Below are 27,634 nucleotides of genomic sequence, written 5' to 3' on the forward strand. Positions count from 1 at the left end.
GATCTCGTTCAAACTCCGTGAGCTGCTGATAATGGCTCAAATGGCTCTGAGCACTATGGGACTTAACATCTGTGGTCATGAGTCCCCTAGAACTTAGAACTACTTAAACCTAACACACACATCCATGCCCGAGGCAGGATTCGAACCTGCGACCGTAGCGGTCACGCGGTTCCAGACTGAAGCGCCTAGAACCGCACGGGCACACCGGCCGGCGAGCTTTTGATAATGGCGTCTTTGTTTCCTTAAGTGCGTTATTGACTAACATCAACTCACCACATCCAATTTCAATGGTAACTAACTCTCGCGGCCGTCGCAGGGTGTATTTAAAGCAAACCTGGTTCGCATGCTCATAGTGGCGCTAGCAGCGCCTCTCTTTTGCGACTTTGAATAGACATCGTGTTTTAGTGTAGAAACACGGCTACCCACTTTCGTCTGTGCCGCACAATTCCTTCTTGGTGTTAAGATTTTTTATTTCATCAGTGTATTCGCAGAGAATTGAGTACACGTAATAGCTGGTGCAATATTAAAAAATAAATCGATTCTGAAGCTTAGGTACGCTTCTTTGAAATGGCGTCTATCTTGCGGATATCGCGATGTTAAAAGTAGCTCTACTTGGAATCATGGGAACTCAGACATAAAATGATGACGTGTTGGAGCATTACATTCGAGATTTTACGTAAGCAGATGGAAAAGACATGGAATGGCAATCCAATCATATCACGTATCTGTCCTTCCGTTGTTGAAGTAACCAATGCCCTTGGAAAGAATTGTTACACGCTCGTATCAGTTCATACAAATGCGCTGCTAAAAATTCACAGTGCCGTCCACAGTCGCTGATATCAAGGTACTGAATAATTACACTGTTAATTGATTTAACACATTGGAGGAGATTATACTAGCGTTCTGGGCATAATATTTTTTTAGGACTCTACGTCACCATTACACAAGTTCGTAAAGAACGTTGTTTCATGTCGTTTCTATAAATACTTTGTAAACACAAGTTCATTCACGTATAAGCAAACTATACGCCGAAGCTGATGTCTCTCTTCAGTTTTATATACTCTGATTTCCGTTTGATCCCGAATTTGTACTGGACTATGGTTTTGTCGTCAGTGTCAATACGAACTATTGTAACTCATTGAACATACACTGAGGTGACAAAAGTCATCGTATAGCTATCTACACATGTACATATATGCCTGTATTATCGCGTACAAAATGTATAAAATGGGAGCGCATTGGCGTATCTGTTATTCTACTCAGGTGATTCATGTGAAAAGGTGTGTGGCATGAGTACGCCGCACGACGAAAATTAACGTCTTTGAATGCAGAATGGTAGTTTGAGCTAGATGCATGGCACATTCCATTTCTAAAATCGTTAAGAATTCAATGTCCCGAGATCCACAGTGTCAAGAGTGTGCCGCGAATACCAAATTCAAGGTATCACCCCAGATCACGTAAGAAACAGATTGCCCAATCGCTTGGTGTAGCAGGCAACCCTTGTCAGGGAACGGCCACCAGGCGGCAGCAGCGTCACACCTTTACTTGTGGAATCAACCACTAGATGGCACTCCGTTCTGTGAAATATGTGGCAACATCGGCCGAACGCGTGCAGCTTTCCATTATTTGGCGTCTGTGAAGTACAGCTGTTTCTGACATACCGGTGGTAGTGGATCGAGTCGTCATGCCGAGGGCCTGCGAGTATATCAACTGTGGAAGGAGTAGACGAACAAATCCTGAACTGAAAATGTTCAGATTCCCGTCCAAAATAAAGAAAGATTACGCGAGTGGATTTTAAATTCAGGTAAATCTATAAATTAGTTACGAGTAAGAATAAATAAAGATCCCTAAGCATTCGATCCTATCTAAATTTTGTCGATCTTATATTCTGATATAACGTGGCAGCCCTTCCTGTACAAGAATCATATGATATAATTTTTAAATGAAATCTTTGCTGCGATATGGACTTTTTTTAAACTGTTTATTCACTTCACTATCGTAATTTTGGCTGTAGAGGCATTTTTGTGTGCAATGTGAAAACTGAAACCAATATAAGATATGGATAACAAAACGCAAAGCATAGTGTGGTAGCATTTGGTAAACAATTTAAGAAGCATTACCTTACAAGACCTTTCCCTTGGTACTTGAAAATGGCTCTAGAACTGAGATCGCAACAGTGAAATAAATGAATAATAGACGTCATTTAACTGCTAAGTCATCGGTCCCTCTGTATCCTGGTATATACTAGAGCGAACGAAGTGAACGAGTGTAAAACCTCGTTTACACTGCTGCAAATGAGTATTCATAGATAATTCGCCAATGTTCAGTGCCATTCGTTTATACATGTGAACAAACGTTTATACTGGAATGAAGGGAGGAAGATAGAAGAGAACGAGCATAGCATGCAAACTATAGACGCTGCCTATTTTAATTTTTTTTATCTGTGCGCTAATAATCCTCACACAGCTTTCACTCGAAAACAACACTGCTTATAGTAACATGTCTGCGCGAGAGCAGATTGTGTATTACTTTTCATTTCGCATATGATTGTGAGAAGTATCCCTACAGTAGAAATAAACTTGGTTTGTGGAATTACAGGAACTAATCTACATTCTTCGATTGAAAACTCGGGAAAAACCATAGCCGATCATGAGCTACAGTCAGCTGTGTGACGAATGCATTTCGCGCGCAGCGCTCTAGCCGAACACAAATCAGCGTCATTCACGTCACCGAAGATACAGCGTTGCCAATTCCGCGACATGGACAGGTCAGTTAGCATTGTAGCGTCGCCTGCGACATCTGTTGACCGACGGGAAAACTATTTTTACGGTTGCCTGTTCCGCCGTAAGGACGGTCAATCTGTTTCTTACGTGATCTGGGGTATCACCTCTCACAACGTCCGCACCCGGTAGCTGAGTGGTCAATCCTAAGGGCCCGGATTCGATTCCCGGCTAGGTCGGGGATTTTCTCCGCCCAGGGACTGGGTGTTGTGTTGTCCTAATAATCATCATTTCATCCCCATCGACGCACAAGTGGCCGAAGTGGCGTCAAGTCGAAAGACTTGCACCCGGCGAACGGTCTACCCGACGGGAGGCCCTAGTCACACGAGATTTACATTTACCTCTCACAACGGGCAACGCAGTGGCCGACGGCTTTTGCTTAACGACAGAGAGCAGCGGCGTTTGCGTAGAGTTCTCAGTGTTAACAGACAAGCAATACTACGTGACATAACTGCAGAAATCAAGGTGAACGTATGACTTACGTATCCATTAGGACAATGCGGCGAAATCTGGCGCTAATGTGCTACGGCAACAAACGAGCACGCGAGTACCTTTGCAAACAGCATGACATCGCCTGCAGCGCCTCTCCTTGACTCGTGACCATATCGACTGGACCTATACCGTGGCCTGGGCAAATGAGTCTCGATTTCAGTGGGTAAGAGCTAATGGTAGAGTTCGAGTGTGGCACAGACCCCATGAAGCCATGGTCCCAAGTTGTCAACGAGGCACTGTGCAAGCTGGTGGTGGTTACGTAATAGTGTGGATTGTGTTTCCATGGAATGGACTGGATCATCTGATCGGAATAAACTGATCATTGACTGGAAATGTTATGTTTGGCTATTTGGAGACTGTTTGCAGCGATTCAGGGGCTTTAGATTCCCAAACAAAGATGGAATTTTTATGAATGACAATGCGCCATGTCACCGGACCACAGTTGCTTGTGAGTGGTTCGAGCGAATGATTTAGCCACTCAGACATGGGAATTAATGAAAAAAGTCAGTTTGTGCAGAAAAACCAAGAGGCGGCATGCCTCAGTATTTCTGCGGGAGACTTCCAACGACTTGTGGAGTCCGCGCCACGTCGATTTTCTGCGCTACACCGGGCGAAAGGAGGTCTGATACGATGTAAGGAGATATCCCATGAGTTTTGTCACCTCAAGTAAATTGTTAACAAGAATAGTAAAGATGGTAATTTAATATACGATCTTGAACAGATCTGTTCTTTAAGAATTATAAATGCATCGATGGCATCAAAAAATTTAATAGGGCGTGTGTACGTCTGCTAGGATGACTTTCATAGACTACTGAATACAAGAAGCTAAGATAACACTCGACAGACGATGTCCTTTCTAAATTATGTGGTGTAAGTAGCTACAGATTTGTCAGTTCATTTTTTTTATTGGAAAAGAAAAGATACTTTACTCGTTATGGTTCTGATCGGCCAGTTCCACCCCCGTGATATTTTTCTTATCGTCGTGCTCGGCAGTTATTGCTGGCATGCTGTCCATCTGCAAATAGAGGAGAAACACAAGAATGTTACTGCCGCAGTTTGATGAAACATCAGAAGACAGCAGCACTATTGACTCCACACAATCAGTATAAGAATAATCATTTCCGCTCAGAAGGTTTACTGGGTAATTTATCCTATATAGATATGTTATTGTGACGAACGTGAAAAGTTACAAATATTTTTGTCAGATTCCTAAGAACATAAAATACTACAGAAGAAGAGGGAAAGACGAACAAACGCTATTTATAAACTTACTATTGTTATGTATTGTGACAGCAGTAACATTTGCTGCAGCTCTTCCTTACCCTGAATCGGTTAGTACTGTTGCACTTACTGCCATATGTGGCAGTTCTGTAGCCCGCCCCTGCTCTTACATGGTGGTACAGAAGGGATGATTTTTTTTTTGTACAAACAAGCATGTTTCCAAAACAAGCAGATCGTCATACACTATTCTCACGGAAATTGCGGTTGGTAGTGATCGAAGAAAGGAGTGAGGTTAGCGGAATTTCATTTAGTTCCTCTACTTTAGTTACCTCTGGTGCTTTTATAATTATAATTAAATAGTACAAAATCCAGAAAACTGAATACATGAGTACTGACTTTGTTCGTTCATATCTCCTGTAGCAAAGTCATGTCTCTTTTCTTGTCGATAATGTAGTTAAAAGCATTATTTTTCTGGTCTCGTACTACACTGTAGCGCTGTATTGGCCACTTCCAGAGATTCTTACATAAAATAGTCTAAGGTGTCCTTCGGGAAACGCATTCAGAACTCCTGGATCAACAAGCAATGAAGACTACACGGAAGGATGGAGGTGGTCAATTTGGCTCCTATTTTAATGGGAAGATCGACGGGTCCCCAAGCCGTTCTCCATCCTCATTTCCTCCCACTTATAACCGATGTCCATACAGTCTGTCGGATAATATTCACGACTTCTCCACCACCTAAAAGAAGAATTATTAGGCAGGATATTATAATTCCCTCTAGAACCATTAAATGATTTACCTAGAACCAGAATGAGGAAGTATTGTGAGCGTCAAGGAGCTGTGGTGTTATTGATGTATCCGCACAAAATCTGGAGAATTCGGCCCGTTACTCTCTTCCTATAGCCTACCTGCGCTCGCCAGGACACGTGCTGGCTGCCGGAGAAGCGACAAACGTAATTGTAATTTAAAATCAAGCGCGTTGGGACCTTCCCAAGACCGTTAGCGAAGGAAACCTTACGCATAATACCTACAGCGCCGAACTCCATCCGCACGTCACGGAAACGTTGTAGCACGCATGCATACGTCTGCATTATATGGTCAGTGGAAGAAACCGTTGGTCCGCACTTCTGCAATATCTGCCTCCAAACATCACTCAAATAGGCTTGTTTATCCGTGTATCTCGACTATATACCTGTTGATCTCAGCCTGCCAATGTTAAATTTCTCTCGCTCTCACTACATCTACGACTATGCTCTTCTAGGCACGTTAAGGTACATTATGTGATCAAAAGTATCTGGACACCACCAAAAACATACGTTTTTCATATTAGGTGCATTGTGATGCCACCTACTGCCAGGTACTCCATATCAGCGACTTCAGTAGTCACTAGACATCATTAGAGAGAGTCCGCCCCTGGTAGCTGAGTAGTCAGCATGACAGAATGTCAATCCTAAGGGCCCTGGTTCGATTCCCGGGAGGGTCTGAGATTTTCTCCGCTCAGGGACTGGATGTTGTGTTGTCCTAATCATTGTCATTTCATCCCCATCGACGCGCAAGTCGCCGAAGTGGCGTCAAATCGAAAGACTTGCACCCGGCGAACGGTCTACCACACGGGAGGCCCTAGTCGCGCGACATTTTTGTGTGAGAGCAGAATGGGGCGCCCCGCGGAACTCACGGACTTCGAACGTGGTCACTTGTGTCATACGCCTGTCCCGCGAGATTTCCACATCTCTAGCTCCACTGTTTCCGATGTGATAGTGAAGTGGAGACGTGAAGGGACACGTACAGCACAAAAGTGTGCAGGCAGACCTCTGTGTTGAGTGAAAAAATGGTTCAAATGGCTCTGAGCACTATGGGACTTAACATCTGAGGTCATCAGTCCCCTAACCTAAGGACATCACACACATCCATGCCCGAGGCAGGATTCGAACCTGCGACCGTAGCGGTCGCGCGGTTCCAGACTGAAGCGCCTAGAGCTGCTCGGCTACTTCGGCCGGCTGACTGACAGAGACCGCCGAAAGTTGAAGAGGGTCGGAATATCTAAGAGGCAGACATCTATTCAGACCATCATACACGATCTCCAAACTGCATCACGATCCACTGAAAATACCATGGCAATTAGGCAGGAGGTGAGAAAACTTGGATTTCATGGTCGAGCGGCTGCTCATAAGCCACACATCACGCCGGTAAATGGCAAACGACGCCTCGTTTGGCGTTAGGAGCGTAAACATTGGACGATTGAACAGTGGAGAAACGTTCTGTAGAGCGACGAATCACGGTACACAATGTGGCGATCCGATGGCAGGGTTTGGGTATGGCAAATGCCCGGTGAACGTCATCTGCGAGCGTCTGCAGTGCCAACAGTAAAATTCGGAGGCGTTGGTGTTATGGTGTGGTCATGTTCTGCATGAAGGGGGCTTTCACTCCTTGTTGTTTTGCGTGGCACTATCACAACACAGACCTACATTGATGTTTTAATCACTTTCTTGCTTCGCACTGTTGAAGAGCAATTCGGGGATGGCGATTGCACCTTTCAACACGGTCGAGCACCTGTTCATAATGCACGGCCTGTGGCGGAGTGGTTACACGACAATAACATCCATTTAATGGACCTGCCTGCACAGAGTCCTGACCTGAATGCTATAGAACACCTTTGGGATGTTTTTGGAACGCCGACTTGGTACCATGCCTCACCGACCGACATCTATACCTCTCTCAGTGTAGGACTCCGTGAAGAGTGGGTTGCCATTCCCCAAGAAATCTTCCAGTACCTGATCGAACTCATGCCTGCGAGACTGAAAGCTCTCATCAAGGCTAAGAGTGGGCCAACACCATATTGAATTCCAGCATTACCAATAGAGGGCGCCACGAACTTGTAGGTCATTTTCAGCCAGGTGTCCGGACACTTTTGATCACATAGTGTATGTGGCAGAACGTTCTTCCGGTACCACTTATCATTTTTCATCTCGCCTTTCTCACCTTTTTCCCGTTACATTCGTGAATGGTGTGTGGGAAGAGCGATTGTCGATAAACCACCGTGTGAGCCCTAATTTCTCTGACTTTCGCGCTGTGACCATTTCGCGAGACGCATGTGGGAGGACACAGAATCTCGCACGACAGTTCTTCCAACTTACACTATCAGAACTGCTGCATAAAATCTGTCCATGATGTACAATGCCTGTCTTCTAGTTTCTGGCTCTGGACTTCGTTGAGCATCATAATAACGCCCTTGCGCCGACCAAACGATCCCACAACAAAAGGCATCTCGCTTCGTTGGATCACTTCTGTCTCTTCTGTTAACACACTGTAAATAGTAACGGTTCTATAATACTCTCCTGGGGCGCTGACGAAATTATTTTTACATCTGTCGATTTCGCCCCGCCACAACAACGTCTCTCTCTCTCAACCTCTCTATCTCTCTCTCTTTCTCCCTGTCTCTCCCATTGTACGAGGGATTGCTGAAAAGTAATATCTCTAGATTTTTCATCTTGTTCTCAATATCTTTTGAGGTGTTATACAGCATGCATATTTCTCTGTCGACGATACCGCTTCGCTGACGCAAATTGCAACGCTTTGCCGCTAGAGGGGTCCGAATTGTAGGGTGTGAGATAGCGCTGTGTAACACAAATATGTTGGTGAGTGAGAGAGAGCGTGTCGAAAGATCTCAGAAAATTTAAAGCACGAATTCGCGGGGCTCGTCCACACATAAAGCACCCTCTTCTTCAGCATGACAATGCCATAGCACACAAGAACGGCGCGACATCTGCAACAATCCGACGCCTTGGGTTCACAGACATCGATCATCCTCGGTACAATTCCGACTCGGCTCCATCTGAGTTCCATCTGTTTCCAGAACTTAAAGAACACCTTCGAAGACTTCAGTTAGATAGTGATGAAGCGGTGCAAGCAGCGGTGAGGCTGTCGCTCCGTCAACGATGTCAGACACTTTACAGTGACGGTATCAACAAAATGGTTTCTCGTTACGAGTAAACTGGTCGCCAGGGTGCTAATTAGGTAGACATGAATAGATACACTACTGGCCATTAAAATTGCTACACCAAGAAGAAATCTACATCTACATCTACATCTATACTCCGCGAGCCACCTTACGGTGTGTGGCGGAGGGTACTTATTGTACCACTATCTGATCCCCCCTTCCCTGTTCCATTCACGAATTGTGCGTGGGAAGAACGACTGCTTGTAAGTCTCCGTATTTGCTCTAATTTCTCGGATCTTTTCGTTGTGATCATTACGCGAGATTATAAACGGGTATTCATTGGACAAATGTATTATACTAGACCTGACATGTGATTACATTTTCACGCGATTGGGGTGCATAGATCCCGAGAAATCAGTACCCAGAATAACCACCTCTGGCCGAAATAAGGCCTTGATACGCCTGGGCATTGAGCCAAACAGATCTTGGATGGCGTGTACAGGTACTGCTGCCCATGCAGCTTCAACACGATACCACAGTTAATCAAGAGCAGTGACTGGCGTATTGTGACGAGCCAGTTGCTCGGCCACCATTGACCAGACATTTCCAGTTGGTGAGAGAACTGGAGAATGTGCTGGCCAGGGCAGCAGTCGAACATTTTCTGTATCCAGAAAGGCCCATACAGGACCTGCAACATCTGGTCGTACATTATCCTGCTGAAATGTAGGGTTTCGCAGGGATCGAATGAAGGGTAGAGCCACGGGTCGTAACACATCTGAAATGTAACGTCCACTGTTCAAAGTGCCGTCAATGCGAACAAGAGATGACCAAGACGTGTAACCAATGGCACCCCATACCATCACGCCAGGTGATACGCCAGTATGGCGATGACAAATAAACGCTTCCAATGTGCGTTCACTGCGATGTCACCAAACACGGATGCGACCATCATGATGCTGTAAACAGAACCTGGATTCATCTGAAAAAATAACGTTTTGCCATTCGTGCACCCAGGTTCGTCGTTGGTTACACCACCGCAGGCGCTCCTGTCTGTGGTGCAGCGTCAAGGATAACCATAGTCATGGTCTCCGAGCTGATAGTCCATGCTGCTGCAAACGTTGTCGAACTGTTCGCGCAGATGGTTGTCTTGCAAACGTCCCCATCTGTTGACTCAGGGATCGAGACGTGGCTGCACGATCCGTTACAGCCATGCAGATAATACCCCTGTCATCTCGACTGCTAGTGATACAATGCCGTTGGGATTCAGCACGGCGTTCCGTATTACCCTCCTGAACCCACCTATTCCATATTCTGCTAACAGTCATTGGATCTCGACCAACGCGAGCAGCAATGTCGCGATACGATAAACCGCAATCGCGATAGGCTACAATCCGACCTTTATCAAAGTCGGAAACGTGATGGTACGCAAATCTGCTCCTTACACGAGGTATCACAACAAAGTTTCACCATTCAACGCTGGTCAGCTGCTGTTTGTGTATGAGAAATCTGTTTGGAAACTTCCCTCATGTCAGCACGTTGTAGGTGTCGCCACCGGCGCCAAACTTGTGTGAATGCTCTGAAAAGCTAATCATTTGCATATCACAGCATCTTCTTCCTGTCGGTTAAATTTCACGTCTGTAGCACGTCATCTTCGTGGTGTAGCAATTTTAATGGCCAGTAGTGTAACATGTACGATGTTAACAACGTTTGGCTTACTTAGAAGCCTCTGTTTTCTCATAGGAAATTCGGAGGAATTACTTTTCAGCATGTCCTCGTATTGGTATTCCTCCACGCATGTTGAAGGCTGGTTTGCAGGTTGCGTTGGGTCTATTTAACTGATGCAAATATATGGTATTCGATCCGCCATTAAGTAGATGAGATTTCTTGGTCGTCCCAGATAGGGAAAAATTGAAGTGAACTGAGGAACTTAATTAAATCTCAAAGCCGAAGGACAACATCATCCGCTTAGATTTACCCAGAAGGTCCCACTTACCGCGGAGCAGTTAATGAAGCCTCGACTGCAACCACTGGCTTGTGAACCGCTGCAGCCTGTCCGGACCGCACTGGGCGACTGACGATTAGGGCCTCAGCTGCTCCCCACCAGTCACTGGCGCTCCTTCTCAAGTGGCTATCACCCTACTGGGAATTGTCTCCTACTGATAAGCTGAGATGGACAACCTCTTGAGATTTTATCAAACTTACTGATTTTAGATTACATTCATATCATTTAATTGAGTAATTGGATGCCAGTTGCAAAAGCAATTTCTTCATTTACTTTTTTTTTAAATATATTGGTCCACATTAACCACGGAAATACAATAGTCATAAAGGAAGAAGCATAAACAAAAGTGAAATTACTGTTCCACACTATCAGATGTTGAGCATCAACCGAATGACCAAAAATCACGGAAGAGAATATTCCATTCTAAGGTATGCCTTGTACGGCGCACAAATGTTGCGGCTAGATGCGGCGGAGACGCCAGTGCAAAACACGATACATGACCAGTCTGTTACAGAGAGGTGTGTACTGAACATGACAGCACGTTGCAGGTTAACCGACCGTGCACGTGAGATGATCACTGGTGCAAGACGCATAGGACACAGAATATCGGAAATTACAGCATTCCAGAGGTCAAAGGTTTCTAGCGTGAATCTTCTACTCTGTCTACAAAAGTGAAGCACCCAGAAGCGAAGGAGAAAAAGATACGAAACTTCAGTTCAGAGGATTACATGATCTTATTTCACTGGTTACAAAAATCTAGCTAAATCTACAAAATTCTTGGTAGTATTAGTCTACTTATCAGTACGACGTAACATCCCACTGCCCAAGAGTCATGAACTGATATGGTTCCGAAGTACGTCATAAAGCCGTTGTATCCTCTGATGAGGCAAGCTGGCGTGCAGCTGTTGTAAATGGTCCTTGATATCCTGGATACTGACATTCGGACCGAGCTGACGTCCGAGCTGGTCCCTGATATGTAATATCAGCATCACGAAGACACTTGCTAGAGTCACTTGCCTCTATGGACGAGCAGTATCCTGTTGCAAAACGGCTCCACCGTTACGTGAGAGACAAGACATCAGGTTGCAGTATGTCCGTGACGTACGCATGTACCGTCGGAGTTTTCTCCATCAGTATCAGCCAATGGCTCCCCACACCATGACTCCAATAGTAACACCACTGTGCATCTCGAAAGTATTGGGTTGGGTTGTGTGGGGAAGGAGACCAGACAGCGAGGTCATAGGTCTCATCGGATTAGGGAAGGATGGGGAAGGAAGTCGGCCGTGCCCTGTCAGAGGAACCATCCCGGCATTTGCCTGGAGTGATTTAGGGAAATCACTCGAAAGTATTGGAAGAATGCGATTTCTCCACAGGCAGCCATCATACTGTCAAAAGATTGTCATCCGAGGTAGTGTAGAACCGCTATTCATCGCTGAAAATAATGCCACGCCATTCATCAGCTTACGATTCCCGCTGACTGCGCCACTCCAAATGCTGCCGTATGTGTTTTGATGTAAGTGGTAGCCCATGCATGCGACGGTAATTACCTAGTCCGGTCCAATAGCCCGGAATCACACGGCGCTTGTTTATTAATAGGTCCAAGGTTCCCGTTGTGCTAAGAATCGTTGATGATGCTTTAATGAGCATATTCAATCTTGCGATGCAAGATAACCCACAGAAGTTCAGAGTCAGTGAACGTGACGTGAGAAAAGCGATACTGCCGTGATGGAGAAAGAATCAACCAATTGGACCCCAGTACTTGAGTAATAGGCTTTAAAATCCCCCCTTCCACTCGCTTCTTTCCGAACTGACGTTCCTGCTTGGACCTTTTTTTATTACCAGGTAGTATTCTTAGATATGCACCCCCTCCCCCCAATAAATGGGAAGGAATATGCCAGAAGATAAATTCGCCGCAGTTAATAACATAATAACCAATTATAGAAAAATGATAGGTATATATGGGGGAGATGAAAACTAACAATTACTATTACAGCTATTGAACTGCAGACTACCTTGAGTAGAACACGTGTCAGACGTGTAAGAATACTGCCTCTTCCGAGTCCTGTCGAAACATCTATTCCCATCAGTCACCGCCAAGACAGTCTTCTTACAAGGGAACCTTCCCATCGCACCCCCCTCAGATTTAGTTATAAGTTGGCACTGTGGATAGGCCTTGAAAAACTGAACACAGATCAATCGAGGAAACAGGAAGAAGTTGTGTGGAACTATGAAAAAAAAAGAAAATATACAAACTGAGTAGTCGATGCGCAAGATAGGCAACATCAATCGCCGTGGTCTCGTGGTTTGCGTGAGCAACTGTGGAACTGGAGGTCCGTGGTTCAAATCTTTCCTCTATCGAAAATTTTAATTTTTTATTTTCAGACGATTATTATCTGACAAACTCTTATGTTTTCATTGCTTTTTGGGAGTGATTATCACATCCACAAGAAAACCTAAATCGGGCAAGGTAGAAGAATCTTTTTACCCATTCGCCAAGTGTACAAGTTAGGTGGGTCGACATCATATTCCTGTCATGTGACGCACATGCCGTCACCAGTGTCGTATAGAATATATCAGACGTGTTTTTCTGTGAAGGAATCGGTTGACCTATGACCTTGCGATCAAATGTTTTCGGTTCCCATTGGAAAGGCACGTCCTTTCGTCTGCTAATCGCACGGTTTTGCGGTGCGGTCGCAAAACAGAGACACTAAATTTATTACAGTGAACAGAGACGTCAATGAACGAACGGACAGATCATAACTTTGCGAAAATGAAAACAGTAAACTTTTCACACGAGGGAAGACTTGAACCAAGGACCTCTCATTCCGCAGCTGCTCACGTTAACCACGGGACCACGGCGATCCTGAGCCCACGCTCTCCTTGATATTGCCTATCTTGCTCATCGACTACTCAGTTTGTATATTTTGCTTATTTTTTTCGTAGTTCCACACAACTTCTTCCTGTTTTCTCGATTGATCTGTGTTCAGTTTTTCAAGGCCTATCCACTGCGCCAACTTACAACCAAATCTGAGGGGGTTGCGATGGGGAGGTTCCCTTGTTAGAGTGAGCGATTAATACACAGAATATCTATACCGTCTGGTTAAACAGAGCTCTGATGGCAAGCGAAATGCCTTATCTCATGCGAGCTTCGCCGTTCTCGTACCCTGCCAAAGGGAAAGACAAGTGGCGGTAGAGGGTACCCTCCGCCATACACCATACGATGCCTTGCGCAGTGTATATGTAGATGTAGATGCAGATGCCGTCGTCATGTATCGCTGTACCTTCTGCATCGTTTCTTGTAGTAGCCACCTTTCGTGTCGACGTCACTTGTGCTGTAGTAAACTGGAATATCTACGCTTACGAACGACTGAGGCAGAGATAAGTACATTGCTGGACGGAGTTCGTAGTTCGCCACAGCGAATGGAAAAGTTCGGCGTGTCACGTGTCTAACATGGCGTCACACCTTGTATTGGCTGTCGGCGTGACTATCAAACCCAGCGTTAAGAAGACGTATGCGACAGCCGCCTGATCGTACGTTTCCGACACTTGAGACGCTGTATCTTCGAGGCCGCACAGGCGCTAGTATTTTCTCGTGCCGCTGTGTCAAGGATACAGCAGTGAGTATTTCGATTCGTGGAAAACTACAGCTGCTGTGGGAAACATGTTTATGTCAGAGATCAGCGTCAACTATCGCTGGCCGTAACAACTGGTAGACAGATCGGCCAGAATGCAGAAAAAAACTGGCCTTTTAGATGCTTATTGACACACGGAGTGCAAAGGATTTCCACTATGAAACGTGAGGACATGGGTGTTAGGTGAAACGAGTACATTGAGGGCCTCTATGTGTTGGAGGAAATGTTGATGACGTGATAAAGAAGAAATTGGAGTTGATATGGAAATCGTTGTGTGTCAAGTTTTAGTGTCAAAATTCAACAGACCTGCAAGAATTTTGTTCAAATAAAGCGGAGGAAGTTAGCACCAAACAATTATTCAGATAGTGAGTAATATCTGTGAGAATGGAGAGATACCATCGGACTTTCAGGAAAAGAACTCATCCACACAATCGCGACGTATCAAAGTCATATGAATAAAAGAATTTCAGCCAGCTTATCACCTTATTCATCCAAATTACTGACAAGATTAATATAAAAGAAAATGGAAAAGAAAACAGAGAATATTTTAGTTGACAACTAAAGTTGCTTTAGGAAAGGTAAAAGCGCCGAAGAGGCAATTCTGACGTTACACTTGATAATGGAAGGAAGACTTAAGAAAATCAAGGTACATACATGGGTTTGTCGATGTAGAAAAATCGTTCGAGAACATAAAATTGTGCGAGATGTTCGAAACTCACAGAAAAATAGGTACAAGCTACAGGGAAAGACGGGTAATATACAATATGTCCAAGGACCAAGACTATAAGGCCAAGAGATGCCTGTTCGGATTATAAAGAGCGGAAGACAAGGATGTAGTCTAGCCATCGAAGAAACAATGACTCAAGCAAAATAAAGGTTCAGGAACAGGTTTAAAATTTAAGGTGAGTGGATATCAGTGCTAAGATTCACTGATGACGTTGCTACACACAGTACAAATAAAGAAGTATTACAGGACCACTTAAATGGAATGAACAAACGACTAAATACAGGATATAGACTGAGAATAAACCAAAGGAAGACAAAAGTAATGAGGGACAGAGGAAAGGAGATTAGCGAAAAAGTTAAGATTAAAACTGGAGATTATGTACGAGAAGAAATGAAGAAATTGTCCTAAATTGGAAGAAAAATAACATCTGATTGATGGACGAATCATTGGGGATATAGTAAGTGAAATAACATGGGCAAAGAGGGAATTCCTTGTTGAAAAATCTGCTGTTTTAAAACATAATTATTTTGGGGAACAAGTTTCTGAGAATCTATCTATGGATCACAGCATTGTATAGAGTTCTATCATGGACCATGGGACAACTGACAGAAAAAAGAGAATCGAACCTTTTGAGATCACGTAAATTTTGAAAATTCACTGGACTAAAAAGAGAACGAATTAGGAGGCCCTCTGCAGAGTAAGGGAGAAGAGAGAGAAATAATGTATGGAAAACATGACTAGAAGAAATTATAGGACAAGACAGAAATTAGAATATTTTTGTCAACAGCTTTCTTACTATTTTTGTGTGTCCCCCTATAGTTTTCCTCCTGTGATAAAGTCTTTATTGTTAGCAGAGCGGCTATGTTAGGTCTTGGCACATGTTCATCAATGGGATATATTTCAGATGAGTTGTCACACCCCGTCCCACTCCTTTCAAGGCCAACATCAGCATCAACCCTTCCTACTCCCTCCCCCACCTTCCTCTCCCCCTCCACCTCCCCCACACCTGCTACTCCTACCTTGCCCCTTCTCTGCCCATCCCCGAATTCTGTAGGCCAATTGTGTGGCATAAAATTAATGGCACATTGCCGTGTTGGTTGTCAGATCTCCACCCCAAGTTGCTCTAGGCCTTCTGTTGATCAGAAAAGTCACCGCACTCTCTATGCGTGCCAAGCACACTAAGCTTCACTCATGTTTTGTACACCGTAGCGAGAGAACCGACAGGTATTAAGCACAGTATCTGGCACCGTAGGATATCTTTGCGCGAGGTACCGCTAAGCACACCGGTAAGGCATGGAGATTATTCTGGACCACGTCCGTCTCTTTAGAGATGTGGCAGGTCCCGACTTTCTGTATACGGACAGCAATGCCCGTCCACACAGGACCGTCGAGGTATCGGATACACTGGAAAGTCAAGATATTGAAGTATGGGATGACCCGCGTACTCGCTGGACTTAAACGCTATAGAATATGCATGGGATGCTCTTGGCAGACGTGTTTGTCAAGGAACACCCCCTCCAAGAACGTGCAACAACTAAAAACCTCCTTGAGAGAAGACTGTGACAGTATCCCACAAGTACACCTCAACGGTTTGGCAAGCAGCGTGAATAACAGCTGCAGAACATGCATTAGTGCCCGAGGAGGGCATATTCCTTATTGAGAGTCCGATATCGACCTTTATGTTGGGAATCTGATCTGTGTCAAACATGAACGTTATTTAGCTCTTTATCCTACTTTCCCATGTGGTGGAAACTGCACCATTTGTGTTACAGATATACTGCTCCACCTCTATTACGTATGTACTGTGTTTCGTGCTGTCCATCATTGCCTGTCATTGTTCCTGTCCAATAATGTCTCTGTTATTTAGCAATTGCCAAGTGTAGAAATGTAATGATATGACTTGCAGTGAGCAGACTGACTGAACAGAGAGACGACTGTTTGCTCTTAAGATTCCTGGACGGATCTTTGGTAGAAGCGGCTAACGTTTTTAACGGGCAATGAGTACCGTATCGTTTAACCACTTTGACTAGAGTGATGTTGCAGCCACCAGTTGGAATTGTTTTGAGCAACTGGTGGGTTGTTAGCCTTTGTTTTGTTTACGTTTAGCTTGCGTGGCGTAACAGATATCTGACGCAAAGCACCGTTTATTATTAGCCCGTCCTCTTAAAGCAATGGCTATGCTTATGAATTTCAAGAGCCATTCTGTATAAACGTCCGTGATAATTGCCAGCTTCAACCAAAACTTCCGTGTTATTGAAATGGATAGTGTGATCACTCACACGCAATGCACTGCCGACGGAGGTATGCGCCTATCCTTTGCCTTTCGTAAGCCAAGTTCTGTCGTCCCGACTTCCCATTGGGATGTAATTTACAATCACGAATCCATAACAAGGCATCTTTTGCCTACAGTAGATTTCAACTAGTTCGAAATTTTCTTCGCATGTTTCTTGGTAACAGCTACGTTACATTTTCAATAAATGCGGACGATACTGTCTGTGCTTTCCGAAAGTAAGTTTCAATTGTGTCCTTTCCAACGAGGCCGGAGTGCTCATAGATTTATGAATACTTGCTGTACAATGTCCGGTCGGTGCAAAAACTTGAGTGAGGTTCCAAGGGCACTTTCGTGCCGCACGAACGACCACCGCAGACCAGATCGATAATATGCGCCTGTGTTGTTTCCCCCGACAAGGAGTTAGCTGGTTTGAATATCGGTGGTGGAAAAAATTTTCACCGCCAGTGTTAGGCGCCAAGGATTGTTGGGAGGCGCCGAGTTGCCGATCACCACGCTTTGTCCCTGGATTAAATTATAAATCGGTCCTTGGATGATTCAGACACTGTTGAAGGTCATCCGTCCGCCAGATGGAAACATTAAGCTCAGGGACACACTATTAGAGAAAGGTTGACAGTGTGCCGGCGCCGCGTTAACCCTTTCCTTTCCTTCATCCTCGTACAAAACTAACGCGATACATGACTATCCATTATCTTATCTAAGTATCCGGACACCTATAGTAGACAATAATATGAGATGCATCCATCCTTCACCTTTACGACGGCGTGAACATTGCCTTGGACAATTTCAGTGAGATGTCTGAATGTCAGTGGGGAATGACTTCCTCAAGAGCTGAAACCATAGTAGACAGTGGTGCTGGACGCTGGGGTCTGGAGTGAAGTCAGTGTTCCAACTCATGCCTGACGTGTTCCATTGTGTTCAAGTCGAGACTCTGTGCCGGTCACCCATGTTATTGCCCTTTAACTATTGCCTTGTAGATGCATTCTATAGGTACATAATCACGCTCATACAAACAGTCATCGTCTCCGAACTGTTCCTCTGCTGTACAATGCAGTAAAACGCGTTCCTGTTTCTCGGAATTTTTCATTTTCTTACGCGGAGCACACACTAACTAAGAAAGACGTTAGAAATGAACAAACTAGTATATTTTGCACATTTTCACTCACTAATAAGTCATGGTATCATTTTTGGGGAAACTTAAGTTATAGGTATACGCACTACTGGCCACTAAAACTGCTAAACGAAGAAGAAATGCAGGTGATAAACGGGTATTCATTGGACAAATATATTATACTAGAACTGACATGTGATTACATTTTCACGCAATTTGGGTGCATAGATCCTGAGAAATCAGTACCCAGAACAACCACCTCTGGCCGTAATAACGGCCTTGATACGCCTGGGCATTGAGTCAAACAGAGCTTGGATGGCGTGTACAGGTACAGCTCCCCATGCAGCTTCAACACAATACCGCAGTTCATCAAGAGCAGTGACTGGCGTATTGTGACGAGCCAGTTGATCGACCACCATTGACCAGATGTTTTCAATTGGTGAGAGATCTGGAGAATGTGCTGGCCAGGGGGCAGCAGTCGAACTGTATCCAGAAAGGCCTGTACAGGACCTGCAACATGCGGTCGTGCATTATCCTGCTGAAATGTACGGTTTCGCAGGGCTTAAATGAAGGGTAGAGCCACGGGTCGTAACACATCTGAAAAGTAACGTCCAGTGTTCAAAGTGCCGTCAGTGCGAACAAGAGGTGACCGAGACGTGTAACCATTGGCACCCCATACCATCACGCCGGGCGATACGCCAGTATGGCGATGACGAATACACGCTTTCAATGTGCGTTCACCGTGATGTCGCCAAACACGGATGCGAGCATCTTGATGCTGTAAACAGAACCTGGATTCATCCGAAAAAATGACGTTTTGCCATTCGTGCACCCAGGTTCGTCGTTGATTACACCACCGCAGACGCTCCTGTCTGTGATGCAGCGTCAAGGATAACCATAGTCATGGTCTCCGAGCTGATAGTTCATGCTGCTGCAAACGTCGTCGAAATGTTCGCGCAGATGGTTGTTGTCTTGCAAAAGTCCCCATCTGTTGACTCAGGGATCGAGACGTGGCTGCACGATCCGTTACAGCCATGCAGATAATACCCCTGTCATCTCGACTGCTAGTGATACAATGCCGTTGGGATCCAGCACGGCGTTCCGTATTACCCTCCTGAACCCACCTATTCCATATTCTGCTAACAGTCATTGGATCTCGACCAACGCGAGCAGCAATGTCGCGATACGATAAACCGCAATCGCGATAGGCTACAATCCGACCTTTATCAAAGTCGGAAACGTGATGGTACGCATTTCTCCTCCTTACACGAGACATCACAACAACGCTTCACCAGGCAACGCCGGTCAGCTGCTGTTTGTGTATGTGAAATCGGTTGGAATCTTTCCTCATGTCAGCACGTTGTAGGTGTCGCCACCGGCGGCAGCCTTGTGTGAATGCTCTGAAAAGCTAATCATTTGCATATCACAGCATCTTGTTCCTGTCGGTTAAATTTCGCGTCTGTAGCACGTCATCTTCGTGGTGTAGCAATCTTAATGGCCAGTAGTGTATTTTCAGAATAAAGAAGCGTATGGTCAGAATTATATCTAGTGTTACTTTTAGAACATCCTACAGGGAACATTTAAAAAAAAACTTGGCATTTTAACACTGCTTTACTGTCTAACAGAAAGCTCTGTAATTCAGTTTTAAACTTCCCGACATTATCTACGTTAAATATGCTATGACAGGAATCTGAATTCCTTCATCTGATTTATATCGCCTATTAAAATACGAGAGGCGCATTTTCTCTGTTGTTTCAGCAGATATTAGATAACTGAAATTTCGTTTTGCTGTGTGTAGCTGGTGACAGCCCATACAAATAGTGCTCATCACGTCTTTTTTACAACGCCCAGTGTCGCCAGAAAGCGTTGATTTGTTTCCTGCTCCAAACAAAACAGTTTCCGATTTTACCTGGCCACTCGATAGAGTGGTGCCAGATTAGTGCGATATTTGTTAACACGGAAAGTAAACCATGAAAAATGAACAGTACGCCAGCAGCGACTCAGTAGCGCTGCATGCTTGGCGGCAGCAGTCAGCGCGGGCCAGGCAACTGCTGTCTCTGCTAGAGTTCAAAATGGTTCAAATGGCTCTGAGCACTATGGGACTTAACAGCTACGGTCTTCAGTCCCCTAGATCTTAGAACTACTTAAACCTAACTAACCTAAGGACATCACACAACACCCAGTCATCAAGAGGCAGAGAATCTGCTGGAGTACTGGTTAGTCTTCACGGTTTACTTTCCGTGTTAACAAATATCGCACTAATCTGGGACCGCTCTATCGAACGGCGACGTAAAACTCCGTATTAAAAATCACTCGGTTTGTAAAGGGAAATAAACTGACGCTATCTGTCGACACTGCATGACGCATGAAAGACATGATTAGCCCTATTTGTATGGGCTGGCTCCAGCTACACATAGCTGAAACGAAATTGCAAATATCTGCAGGAACACCAGAAAAAATTCGCCTGACAGCATTTCTCAAGAAATAGCGCAAACATGAATATGATGCAAGGACCAGAACAATCTGTACATAGAATTAACTAGGGTTAACGTTAGTACAGAAAGGAATCATATGAATGATTTCAGATTCCTGCCAGAGCATATTATATTTAATGTAGATAATGTGGTGAAGTTTAAAACTAAATTACAGAACTTTCTGTTGGACGGTAAATTGTATTTTCACATAAGCCCTTAAAATTAAAATTTGGGCATTTTTATATTTAGTACTGAACTTTAATACAATAGTCTTTCGCAGTGTTAGTACTTCTATTGGACTTAAATAAAATGCACATCTTTTACTTCTTTCTACATTCTATAAACTGCTGTCAGCAGAATCAGTGGAATATAAATAATGTAATTACAACATGTCTGTACTTTTGTAACTTCCTTCACTACGTATGTTATTCATTTTACTTAATTTAATTTACATTAACGCAATGATGTTTATTTCTTGGACGAACAGCTTCTTGCAGAACTAGATCTGAAGATTGTCCATACGTCAAACTCAGACTGGTTACGAAAACAAATACGGCATCCATCTAGCTACGACAGCCACGACTTTTGTTTCAGTATACCGACGTTCTTCTGAGAAATTTTGAAAACTCTGATAATCCAACCCACAGAGAGCAGATTGAGATTAGAATTCCACTGATTCCAGATATGAATCACCACATCTTGTCGGTAGCGGAATTTATGTCTGCGATATCTCACAGGGCTCTGGTAATATCAAAAAATTACGACAGTGGAACATTAGGAAATCTCAGCTGTCTAGTTATCTTCAAATACCTGGAAAATTATACTCCAGGACACAACTGTACTCAATTGTTAATGGACTATCTTATCATGATGCACAGTTAATTGAATTAACAGTGTGACACCTTACAACCTGGAGGCAGGTTTATTCTGAGCAGTGAGGCTTGTTAACGAGGACAGGATATACTGTTTCAAGAGGAAGCCAAAAGGGCTGTTACGGGATGAGGTTACGTAGAAAGAGATGCTAATGTCAGATTCAATTTATTGCATGTGTAGTTGCGTAAATATTTGAAAGTTGCTTTCCTAAAAAAATATCCAAAAATCCATCAAAAAATAAGGAAAGCGTGGATAGCTAAGGGAATTAATCTCTTGTATGAGGAAAAGGGAATGCATTACTTGCATATTACAAAAAACACTTGTAGTGTTCCTTTTGTCTTGGGAAAATACCGTGAAAAATATAAAATAGAAAATCTGATTGGGTTTTGAATTTTGGGGGTTTCAGTTACGGATAAGGCGGACTTCGTATTATTGATTGAGATCGTGATGTAATTTGACCGTGCATGGCAGACCGGGTTGGCAACACTACGAAAAGCGACTGTACGGAAATAGCAGCAGAAACTAATTGAAATTTACCTTATAATCTTGTTAGATACGCAGTATTAATTACAATATAGTCTTCATGGCTATCCTCCTAATTTCTCTTGTAGGACGACCCGTCTTTCACTTTTCTCCGTCTGTTGAAAACTTCTTCAAGTTGTCACTGTCATGATCAATTTACAAATTTGGCGATAACCTCCTCGAATCACTATTGAAACAACCTCGCTTTGTAATATAATTTTAATTTCCACCCAAAAGCACATTCAACACAGCGCCGAAAAATACACGTCTTTCGTATGAAGACAAGAGAGAGAGTGTGACATCAATTAGTTGTTAAAAACAAAAAACCTACGCAAAAGTAAAAAAGACGAACAAAATTATTTATAAAAATCGGTCACTGGCGCAGCGCTCTTCTGTGTGCGCGGTCGTAAATTATATCTTTGTATTGGCGGAGGCGCGGTAGTCAAAGTACCATTACACACTGCAGTATTTTAAGGAAAACCATTAAAATGTCGAGAAGTATGCATGTCCCAACAAGAATAAATAACGCAAATCATAAGATTAAAACTCTATGAGATATTGTAAAATGGGAGACAAGACAGCCAGTCATTGTACAAGATTCATGACAATTAAACTACATGACAATTTTTGGTTGATAATTCACAAGTTGCAACTACTTTCAACAATCACCTTCTAAATGTAGCATTAAGTTAATATATTAAAAATGTCATTCCAGAAAACTTTAAGCATCCTTCACTGAAATCAATACAATTATAAAAACTCTGAAAAACAAAAGTTCTTCTGTGGTTGATGCTATTTCAAACGAATTCTGAAAAGTTGTTCCAACTTAATAGCTAATGTCCTTAGTGATATATGCAACGCATCACTGGCACATGCAATTTTTTCAGACAGGTTAAAATATGCGATAACTAAACCACTTTATAAGAAAAGTGACAAGGCAGACAAACAATTGACATCCAGTTTCCTTAGTGACAGCTTTTTCCAAAACAATCGAAAAAGCAATGCGCTCAAGAGTAGTCACTCACATAAGTGGAAACAATACACTTAGCACACTACAGTTTGGGCTCCAGACAGATTGCTCATCTGAGAATGCTATTTAAACATTCGCTCATCAAATAGTGCAAGCCTTAGATATTAATGTACCACCTGTTGGTATTTTTTGTGGTCTTTCCTAGGCTTTCGATTACGTAGATCATGATACTCTCTTATAAAAAGTAAAGTTTTATGGATTTGATGGCTTTACACACGGCTGCTTTGAATCATACTTGACAAACAGAATGAAAAATTTTGTGCTGAGTGATTAAGACAACGGCGGGAAGGTGGAAAATTTTAGTGGTTGAGATAAAAACCACAGCCCAAAGGGCTCAGATCTAGGTCCACTCCTATTCCTTATTAATGTGAATGACCTTCCATGTTACATTCAACAAGCAAAATTGGTACTTTTTGCAGACGATACTAGTGATATAATTAATTCTATTAGATAGAAAGCAACAGAAGAGTTATTAAACGATATTTTCAAAGAAGTATTAAGTGATTATCTGAAAATTGACACTCTTTAAATTTTGAAAAAGGCTTACATTCAGTTCTGTACAATAAAACAAGCCATACCAACAACTTAGAGTAGAGTGCTCCAAATTTCTGGGTGTGTGTATTGATGAAAACTTGAACGAGAGGAAGCACACTACTTAGCTGATCAGATAATTAAGTTCAGCTACTTTTGCTCTTCATACAATCGATAATCTTGGAAACAAACGTATCGGCCTCCTGACATATTTTGCATATTTCCGCTCAGTAATGTTGTACGGAATAATTTTCTGGAGTAACTCATCAAAGTATTGACTGCACAAGAGCGAGCAGTAAGAATAATACGTGGTGTTCACCCATGGACGTCGTCTATGCACCTCTTCAAGGAGTTACGCATTTTAACTGCGCCCTCACAATACGTAGTTTCGATAATGAAATTAGTCATAATTAATCCATTGCAATTTGAGTGATGTACATACCTTAAACACTAGACGGAAAAATGACCTTTATTGCCCATTATTAACGTTGTCGGTGGCTATGAGACGAGTTCAGTATGCAGCAATAAAATTTTTTGATCGTTTGCGAATGACATAAAATGTCCGACAAGTTTTAAGTCTAATTTAAAATCATTTCTCCTGGACAACTCTTTATATTCCATTGACGAATCTCTACTTGGAGAAAGATAAGCTTGTTTTAAGTGTAATGGCATGAGTAGATATAAAATGATGTGTTCATTAATGTTAACATCAAACATGTGCACATATCTTGTAAACTGACTCGTTCCACATCATTTCTGTAGAAGAATCGTTCAGATGACCTATAAAACACGTAACTAATTAGCTAACTAACTAACTATCATCATCCCTATAAAACAACACATCTGAAGTTATTCGATATTTATAACGTATGACCAGGTTTAAGGAAGACCTCCAATACATTGGCCCGTACTCGGCCCTTTTGAATAATAAAACTTGTTACGACGACCGACTAAAATTCCAATGTTCTGACTAAAACTCTGAGGTTCTCCCTCAAATGAGTCGTAGGATCACTCCTCGCGGTTCCTATCAGAACTTCTATCCAACAGTGACTCTCTTTTTCAGCATCGGTTCTGTCACGATGATGCGGGGATGAAGTCTCTGGGAGTCACGATTAACTGCTACATTGAAAGTTCAACTTTTTGTTGGTGTGTTCCACAATCCTTATACTACACATTGTAACGAGAAAGGTGGTGAAACTGCACTCCCGTAGATCAAAGTGCCCATTTCAAATTCCGAAGACCGATACATAATTTACACATCAAAGAAGTTTTTCAACTTTGCTCCTACCACCTTCTTCTTTTTCTCTAACTGTCGTGTCAGAATCCTCAGACGACTTCATAGACTGCTGCTCTAACCTCTGCCAGAACAAAGAGATTTTCAGAGTCGTTTTCCATTCTCTGATTTCTCCAAACACGATATATGTGAACTGCCATATACTCACTTGTAGTCCATCTTGTCTTCTGGTATTACAAGCAGCAGGTAGTAATTTTTACCCGACACGACATCAGCTAGGTACATTATCGGTATTATTAATTCTCTATACGTACAAACTATATCGGGAACATAATTGCTTTATCTATTCAGGTTCTGTGGCTTTTATCCAAGTAATGACTGTTGACGGAGACCATAACCAGCCGCAGATACTTCAAAGAAGGCATATTTGATCGTGATACATGCTTTCGGGCCATTATACCAAGCCTCAGATAACTTTTCTTGTTTTGGTACCGTGTCAGACTATCTTCTGCCCCTGTCTTTTTCAGTAGTAAACGATGTTTCGTTCGTTTTTTCGTACAAGATACAATTTTGCAAATGGCTTGGTAGCAAATTAATTTATTCACCCTTACGCTTCTCGATACAGATTCAGCAGAACACAGCTGTGACGAGAACAAAACATACATTAAACACTGATGAGCCAAAACGTTTGTGACCACCTGCTTAATAGCTTCTTTGTCCATCTTTGAAACGAAATACACCACTGATTCTGCGTATCTGGGATCAGACAGTGAGTTGGTAGGTTTGTGGAGGTATGTGGCATTAGATGTCTTCTCATGATCACGGTAATTCAGATAAAAAGCGGGCCGCTGATACGCGTACGTGGTGATGGTGCCCGATAGCGACCCAGATGTGTTCCATAGGACATGTATCAGACGAAGCTGGCCGCCGAGGCATTAACGTGAATTCACTATAATGGTCCTCGAACCATTGATGCACGGTTCTGGCTCCGAGATACGGACAGTTTTACTACTGAAATAAGACATCGCCTCCGGGGAAGACATCAAGGGAAGACATGCAGGTGGTTCACAGTGGTCAGCGTGTCTTCGATTATGACCACAGGTCCAGTGCAAGTGCAGGTGAATGTCTATCATATAGAAAATATGGACAATATATAGGCAATATAGCTCCTACCAGCCTGCTTACGTGGCGCTCTCCATGTTCCGAGCTGCCGTTCACCCCGATGACGACGGTTTAGGAGATGATCATCGGTCTAGTGTGGTAAAAATATGATTAACCCGAAGAGACGACACGTTCCCAATGATCGACGGTCTCATCCCGACGGTCCTGTGCCCACTGCGATCGTAATTGACGATCTCGTTAGATCAGCATGTGAACGCGTAAGGGTGGTCTGTTGCGGAGCTCCACGTTCAACAATGTACGATGGACGGTGTGTTGCGAAACACTTGTGCGTCCACCAGCTTTGTGCTCTTTCGGCAGAGTTGCCACATATCACCATCTATCCTACTGTGGACGTCCTACCATTTAGCTGCTAGTGGTAGTTTCACTGTCTTTCGACGTCTTTTGTAGATGCTCACGACAGTAGCACTTGAACATACCTCACTATACTCCTCTCCCCCCCCTTCTCTTTTCCCCCTTTCTGATAAATATGGAATAAAGTGCCTATCTTGCAATTTGTTGGTCATTTATAAATGATTTTGTAATTTTACTAATACATAACTATTTGTATTTGGCCTTTGTCAACCTCTTACTATCCTTTTTTATTTTGTGCCACATCTGTACTTCTTGACATTGGGTCACGTTGTTGCTTATGGTCTTGATCTTATGCTATTCTGGATCTGTCTAATTTTATGTACCCTTTTCCTATAACGTTTTACTTTGTCTGTTTAATTATTATTATGTAAGTGTACATATTAGCCCATTAGTTTTATTGGCACATAGTGTTACGTTATTTTGGGAATATTATTTTTGGTTGTGCTTGGCATTGATGCAATTTTCCAGGTACTTTAGTCACACAGCTGGATTCAAAACGATAAAAGTTTGTTTGCGACTGTATTGACAATGCACTTTTTCGTTTTGTTCCTATTTTGTAATATGTGTCTAATTCTATTTCGATGTCTGTACTTGTACTGTCTATACTGTCAACATTTAAATGAAGCGAGTTCATCTGTAATATTTTATTACTGTGACATTTTTAATGTAATAAACCTGCTTGGCTTCGCTTTAGTTGCGACTTTACGTCTCTCATAATTGTCGGTAGGACGTACAAACAATTTTTGTTTGCGTTCGGCATTGTAAAATTTCTCATTTAGGCCGGCCGGTGTGGCCGAGCGATTCTAGGCACGTCAGTCTGGAACTGCACGCCCGCTACGGTTTCAGGTTCGAATCCTGCTTCGGGCATGGATGTTTGTGATGTCCTTAGGTTAGTTAGGTTTAAGAAGTTCTAAGTTCTAGGGGAATGATGACCTCAGATGTTAGGTCCCATACTGCTCAGAGCCATTTGAACCATTTTTGTCTCATTTATTTCTTTCTATGGACGTTAATCATATGTCTGTGTACATTTGAACCCTTTGATTTTATTGTCAAATATTACGTATGTTATTTTGGCTTTATGATTTTCTGACTGTGCTTGGCATTCATACAATTATCCTACTGCTTTCGTCACAGCTTGACTGTAAACGAAAAAATATACACTACTGCCCATTAAAATTGCTAGAAAACGAAGAGAGACTACGTTGGGTAATGTGCAATCAGTTAATTACACGTCTTCCGAAATTT

The 27,634-nt window shown here is 43.1% G+C and overlaps 1 protein-coding gene across 1 annotated transcript in view; it reads right to left on the bottom strand.

Annotated features, from left to right (window-relative positions):
• LOC124788652 (proton-coupled amino acid transporter-like protein CG1139) overlaps nt 1-25,141 on the bottom strand; it is a 145,212-nt gene extending 120,071 nt beyond the window's left edge. Inside the window, exon 1 of the mRNA XM_047255928.1 lies at nt 25,065-25,141. Coding sequence (XP_047111884.1) covers nt 25,065-25,141 — 77 coding nt within the window. The remainder of the gene's footprint in view (nt 1-25,064) is intronic.
• Between the last annotated feature and the right edge of the window lie 2,493 nt (nt 25,142-27,634).

This window comes from Schistocerca piceifrons, chromosome 3 (genome assembly GCF_021461385.2).
Source record: "Schistocerca piceifrons isolate TAMUIC-IGC-003096 chromosome 3, iqSchPice1.1, whole genome shotgun sequence".
Classification (NCBI taxonomy): domain Eukaryota; kingdom Metazoa; phylum Arthropoda; class Insecta; order Orthoptera; family Acrididae; genus Schistocerca; species Schistocerca piceifrons.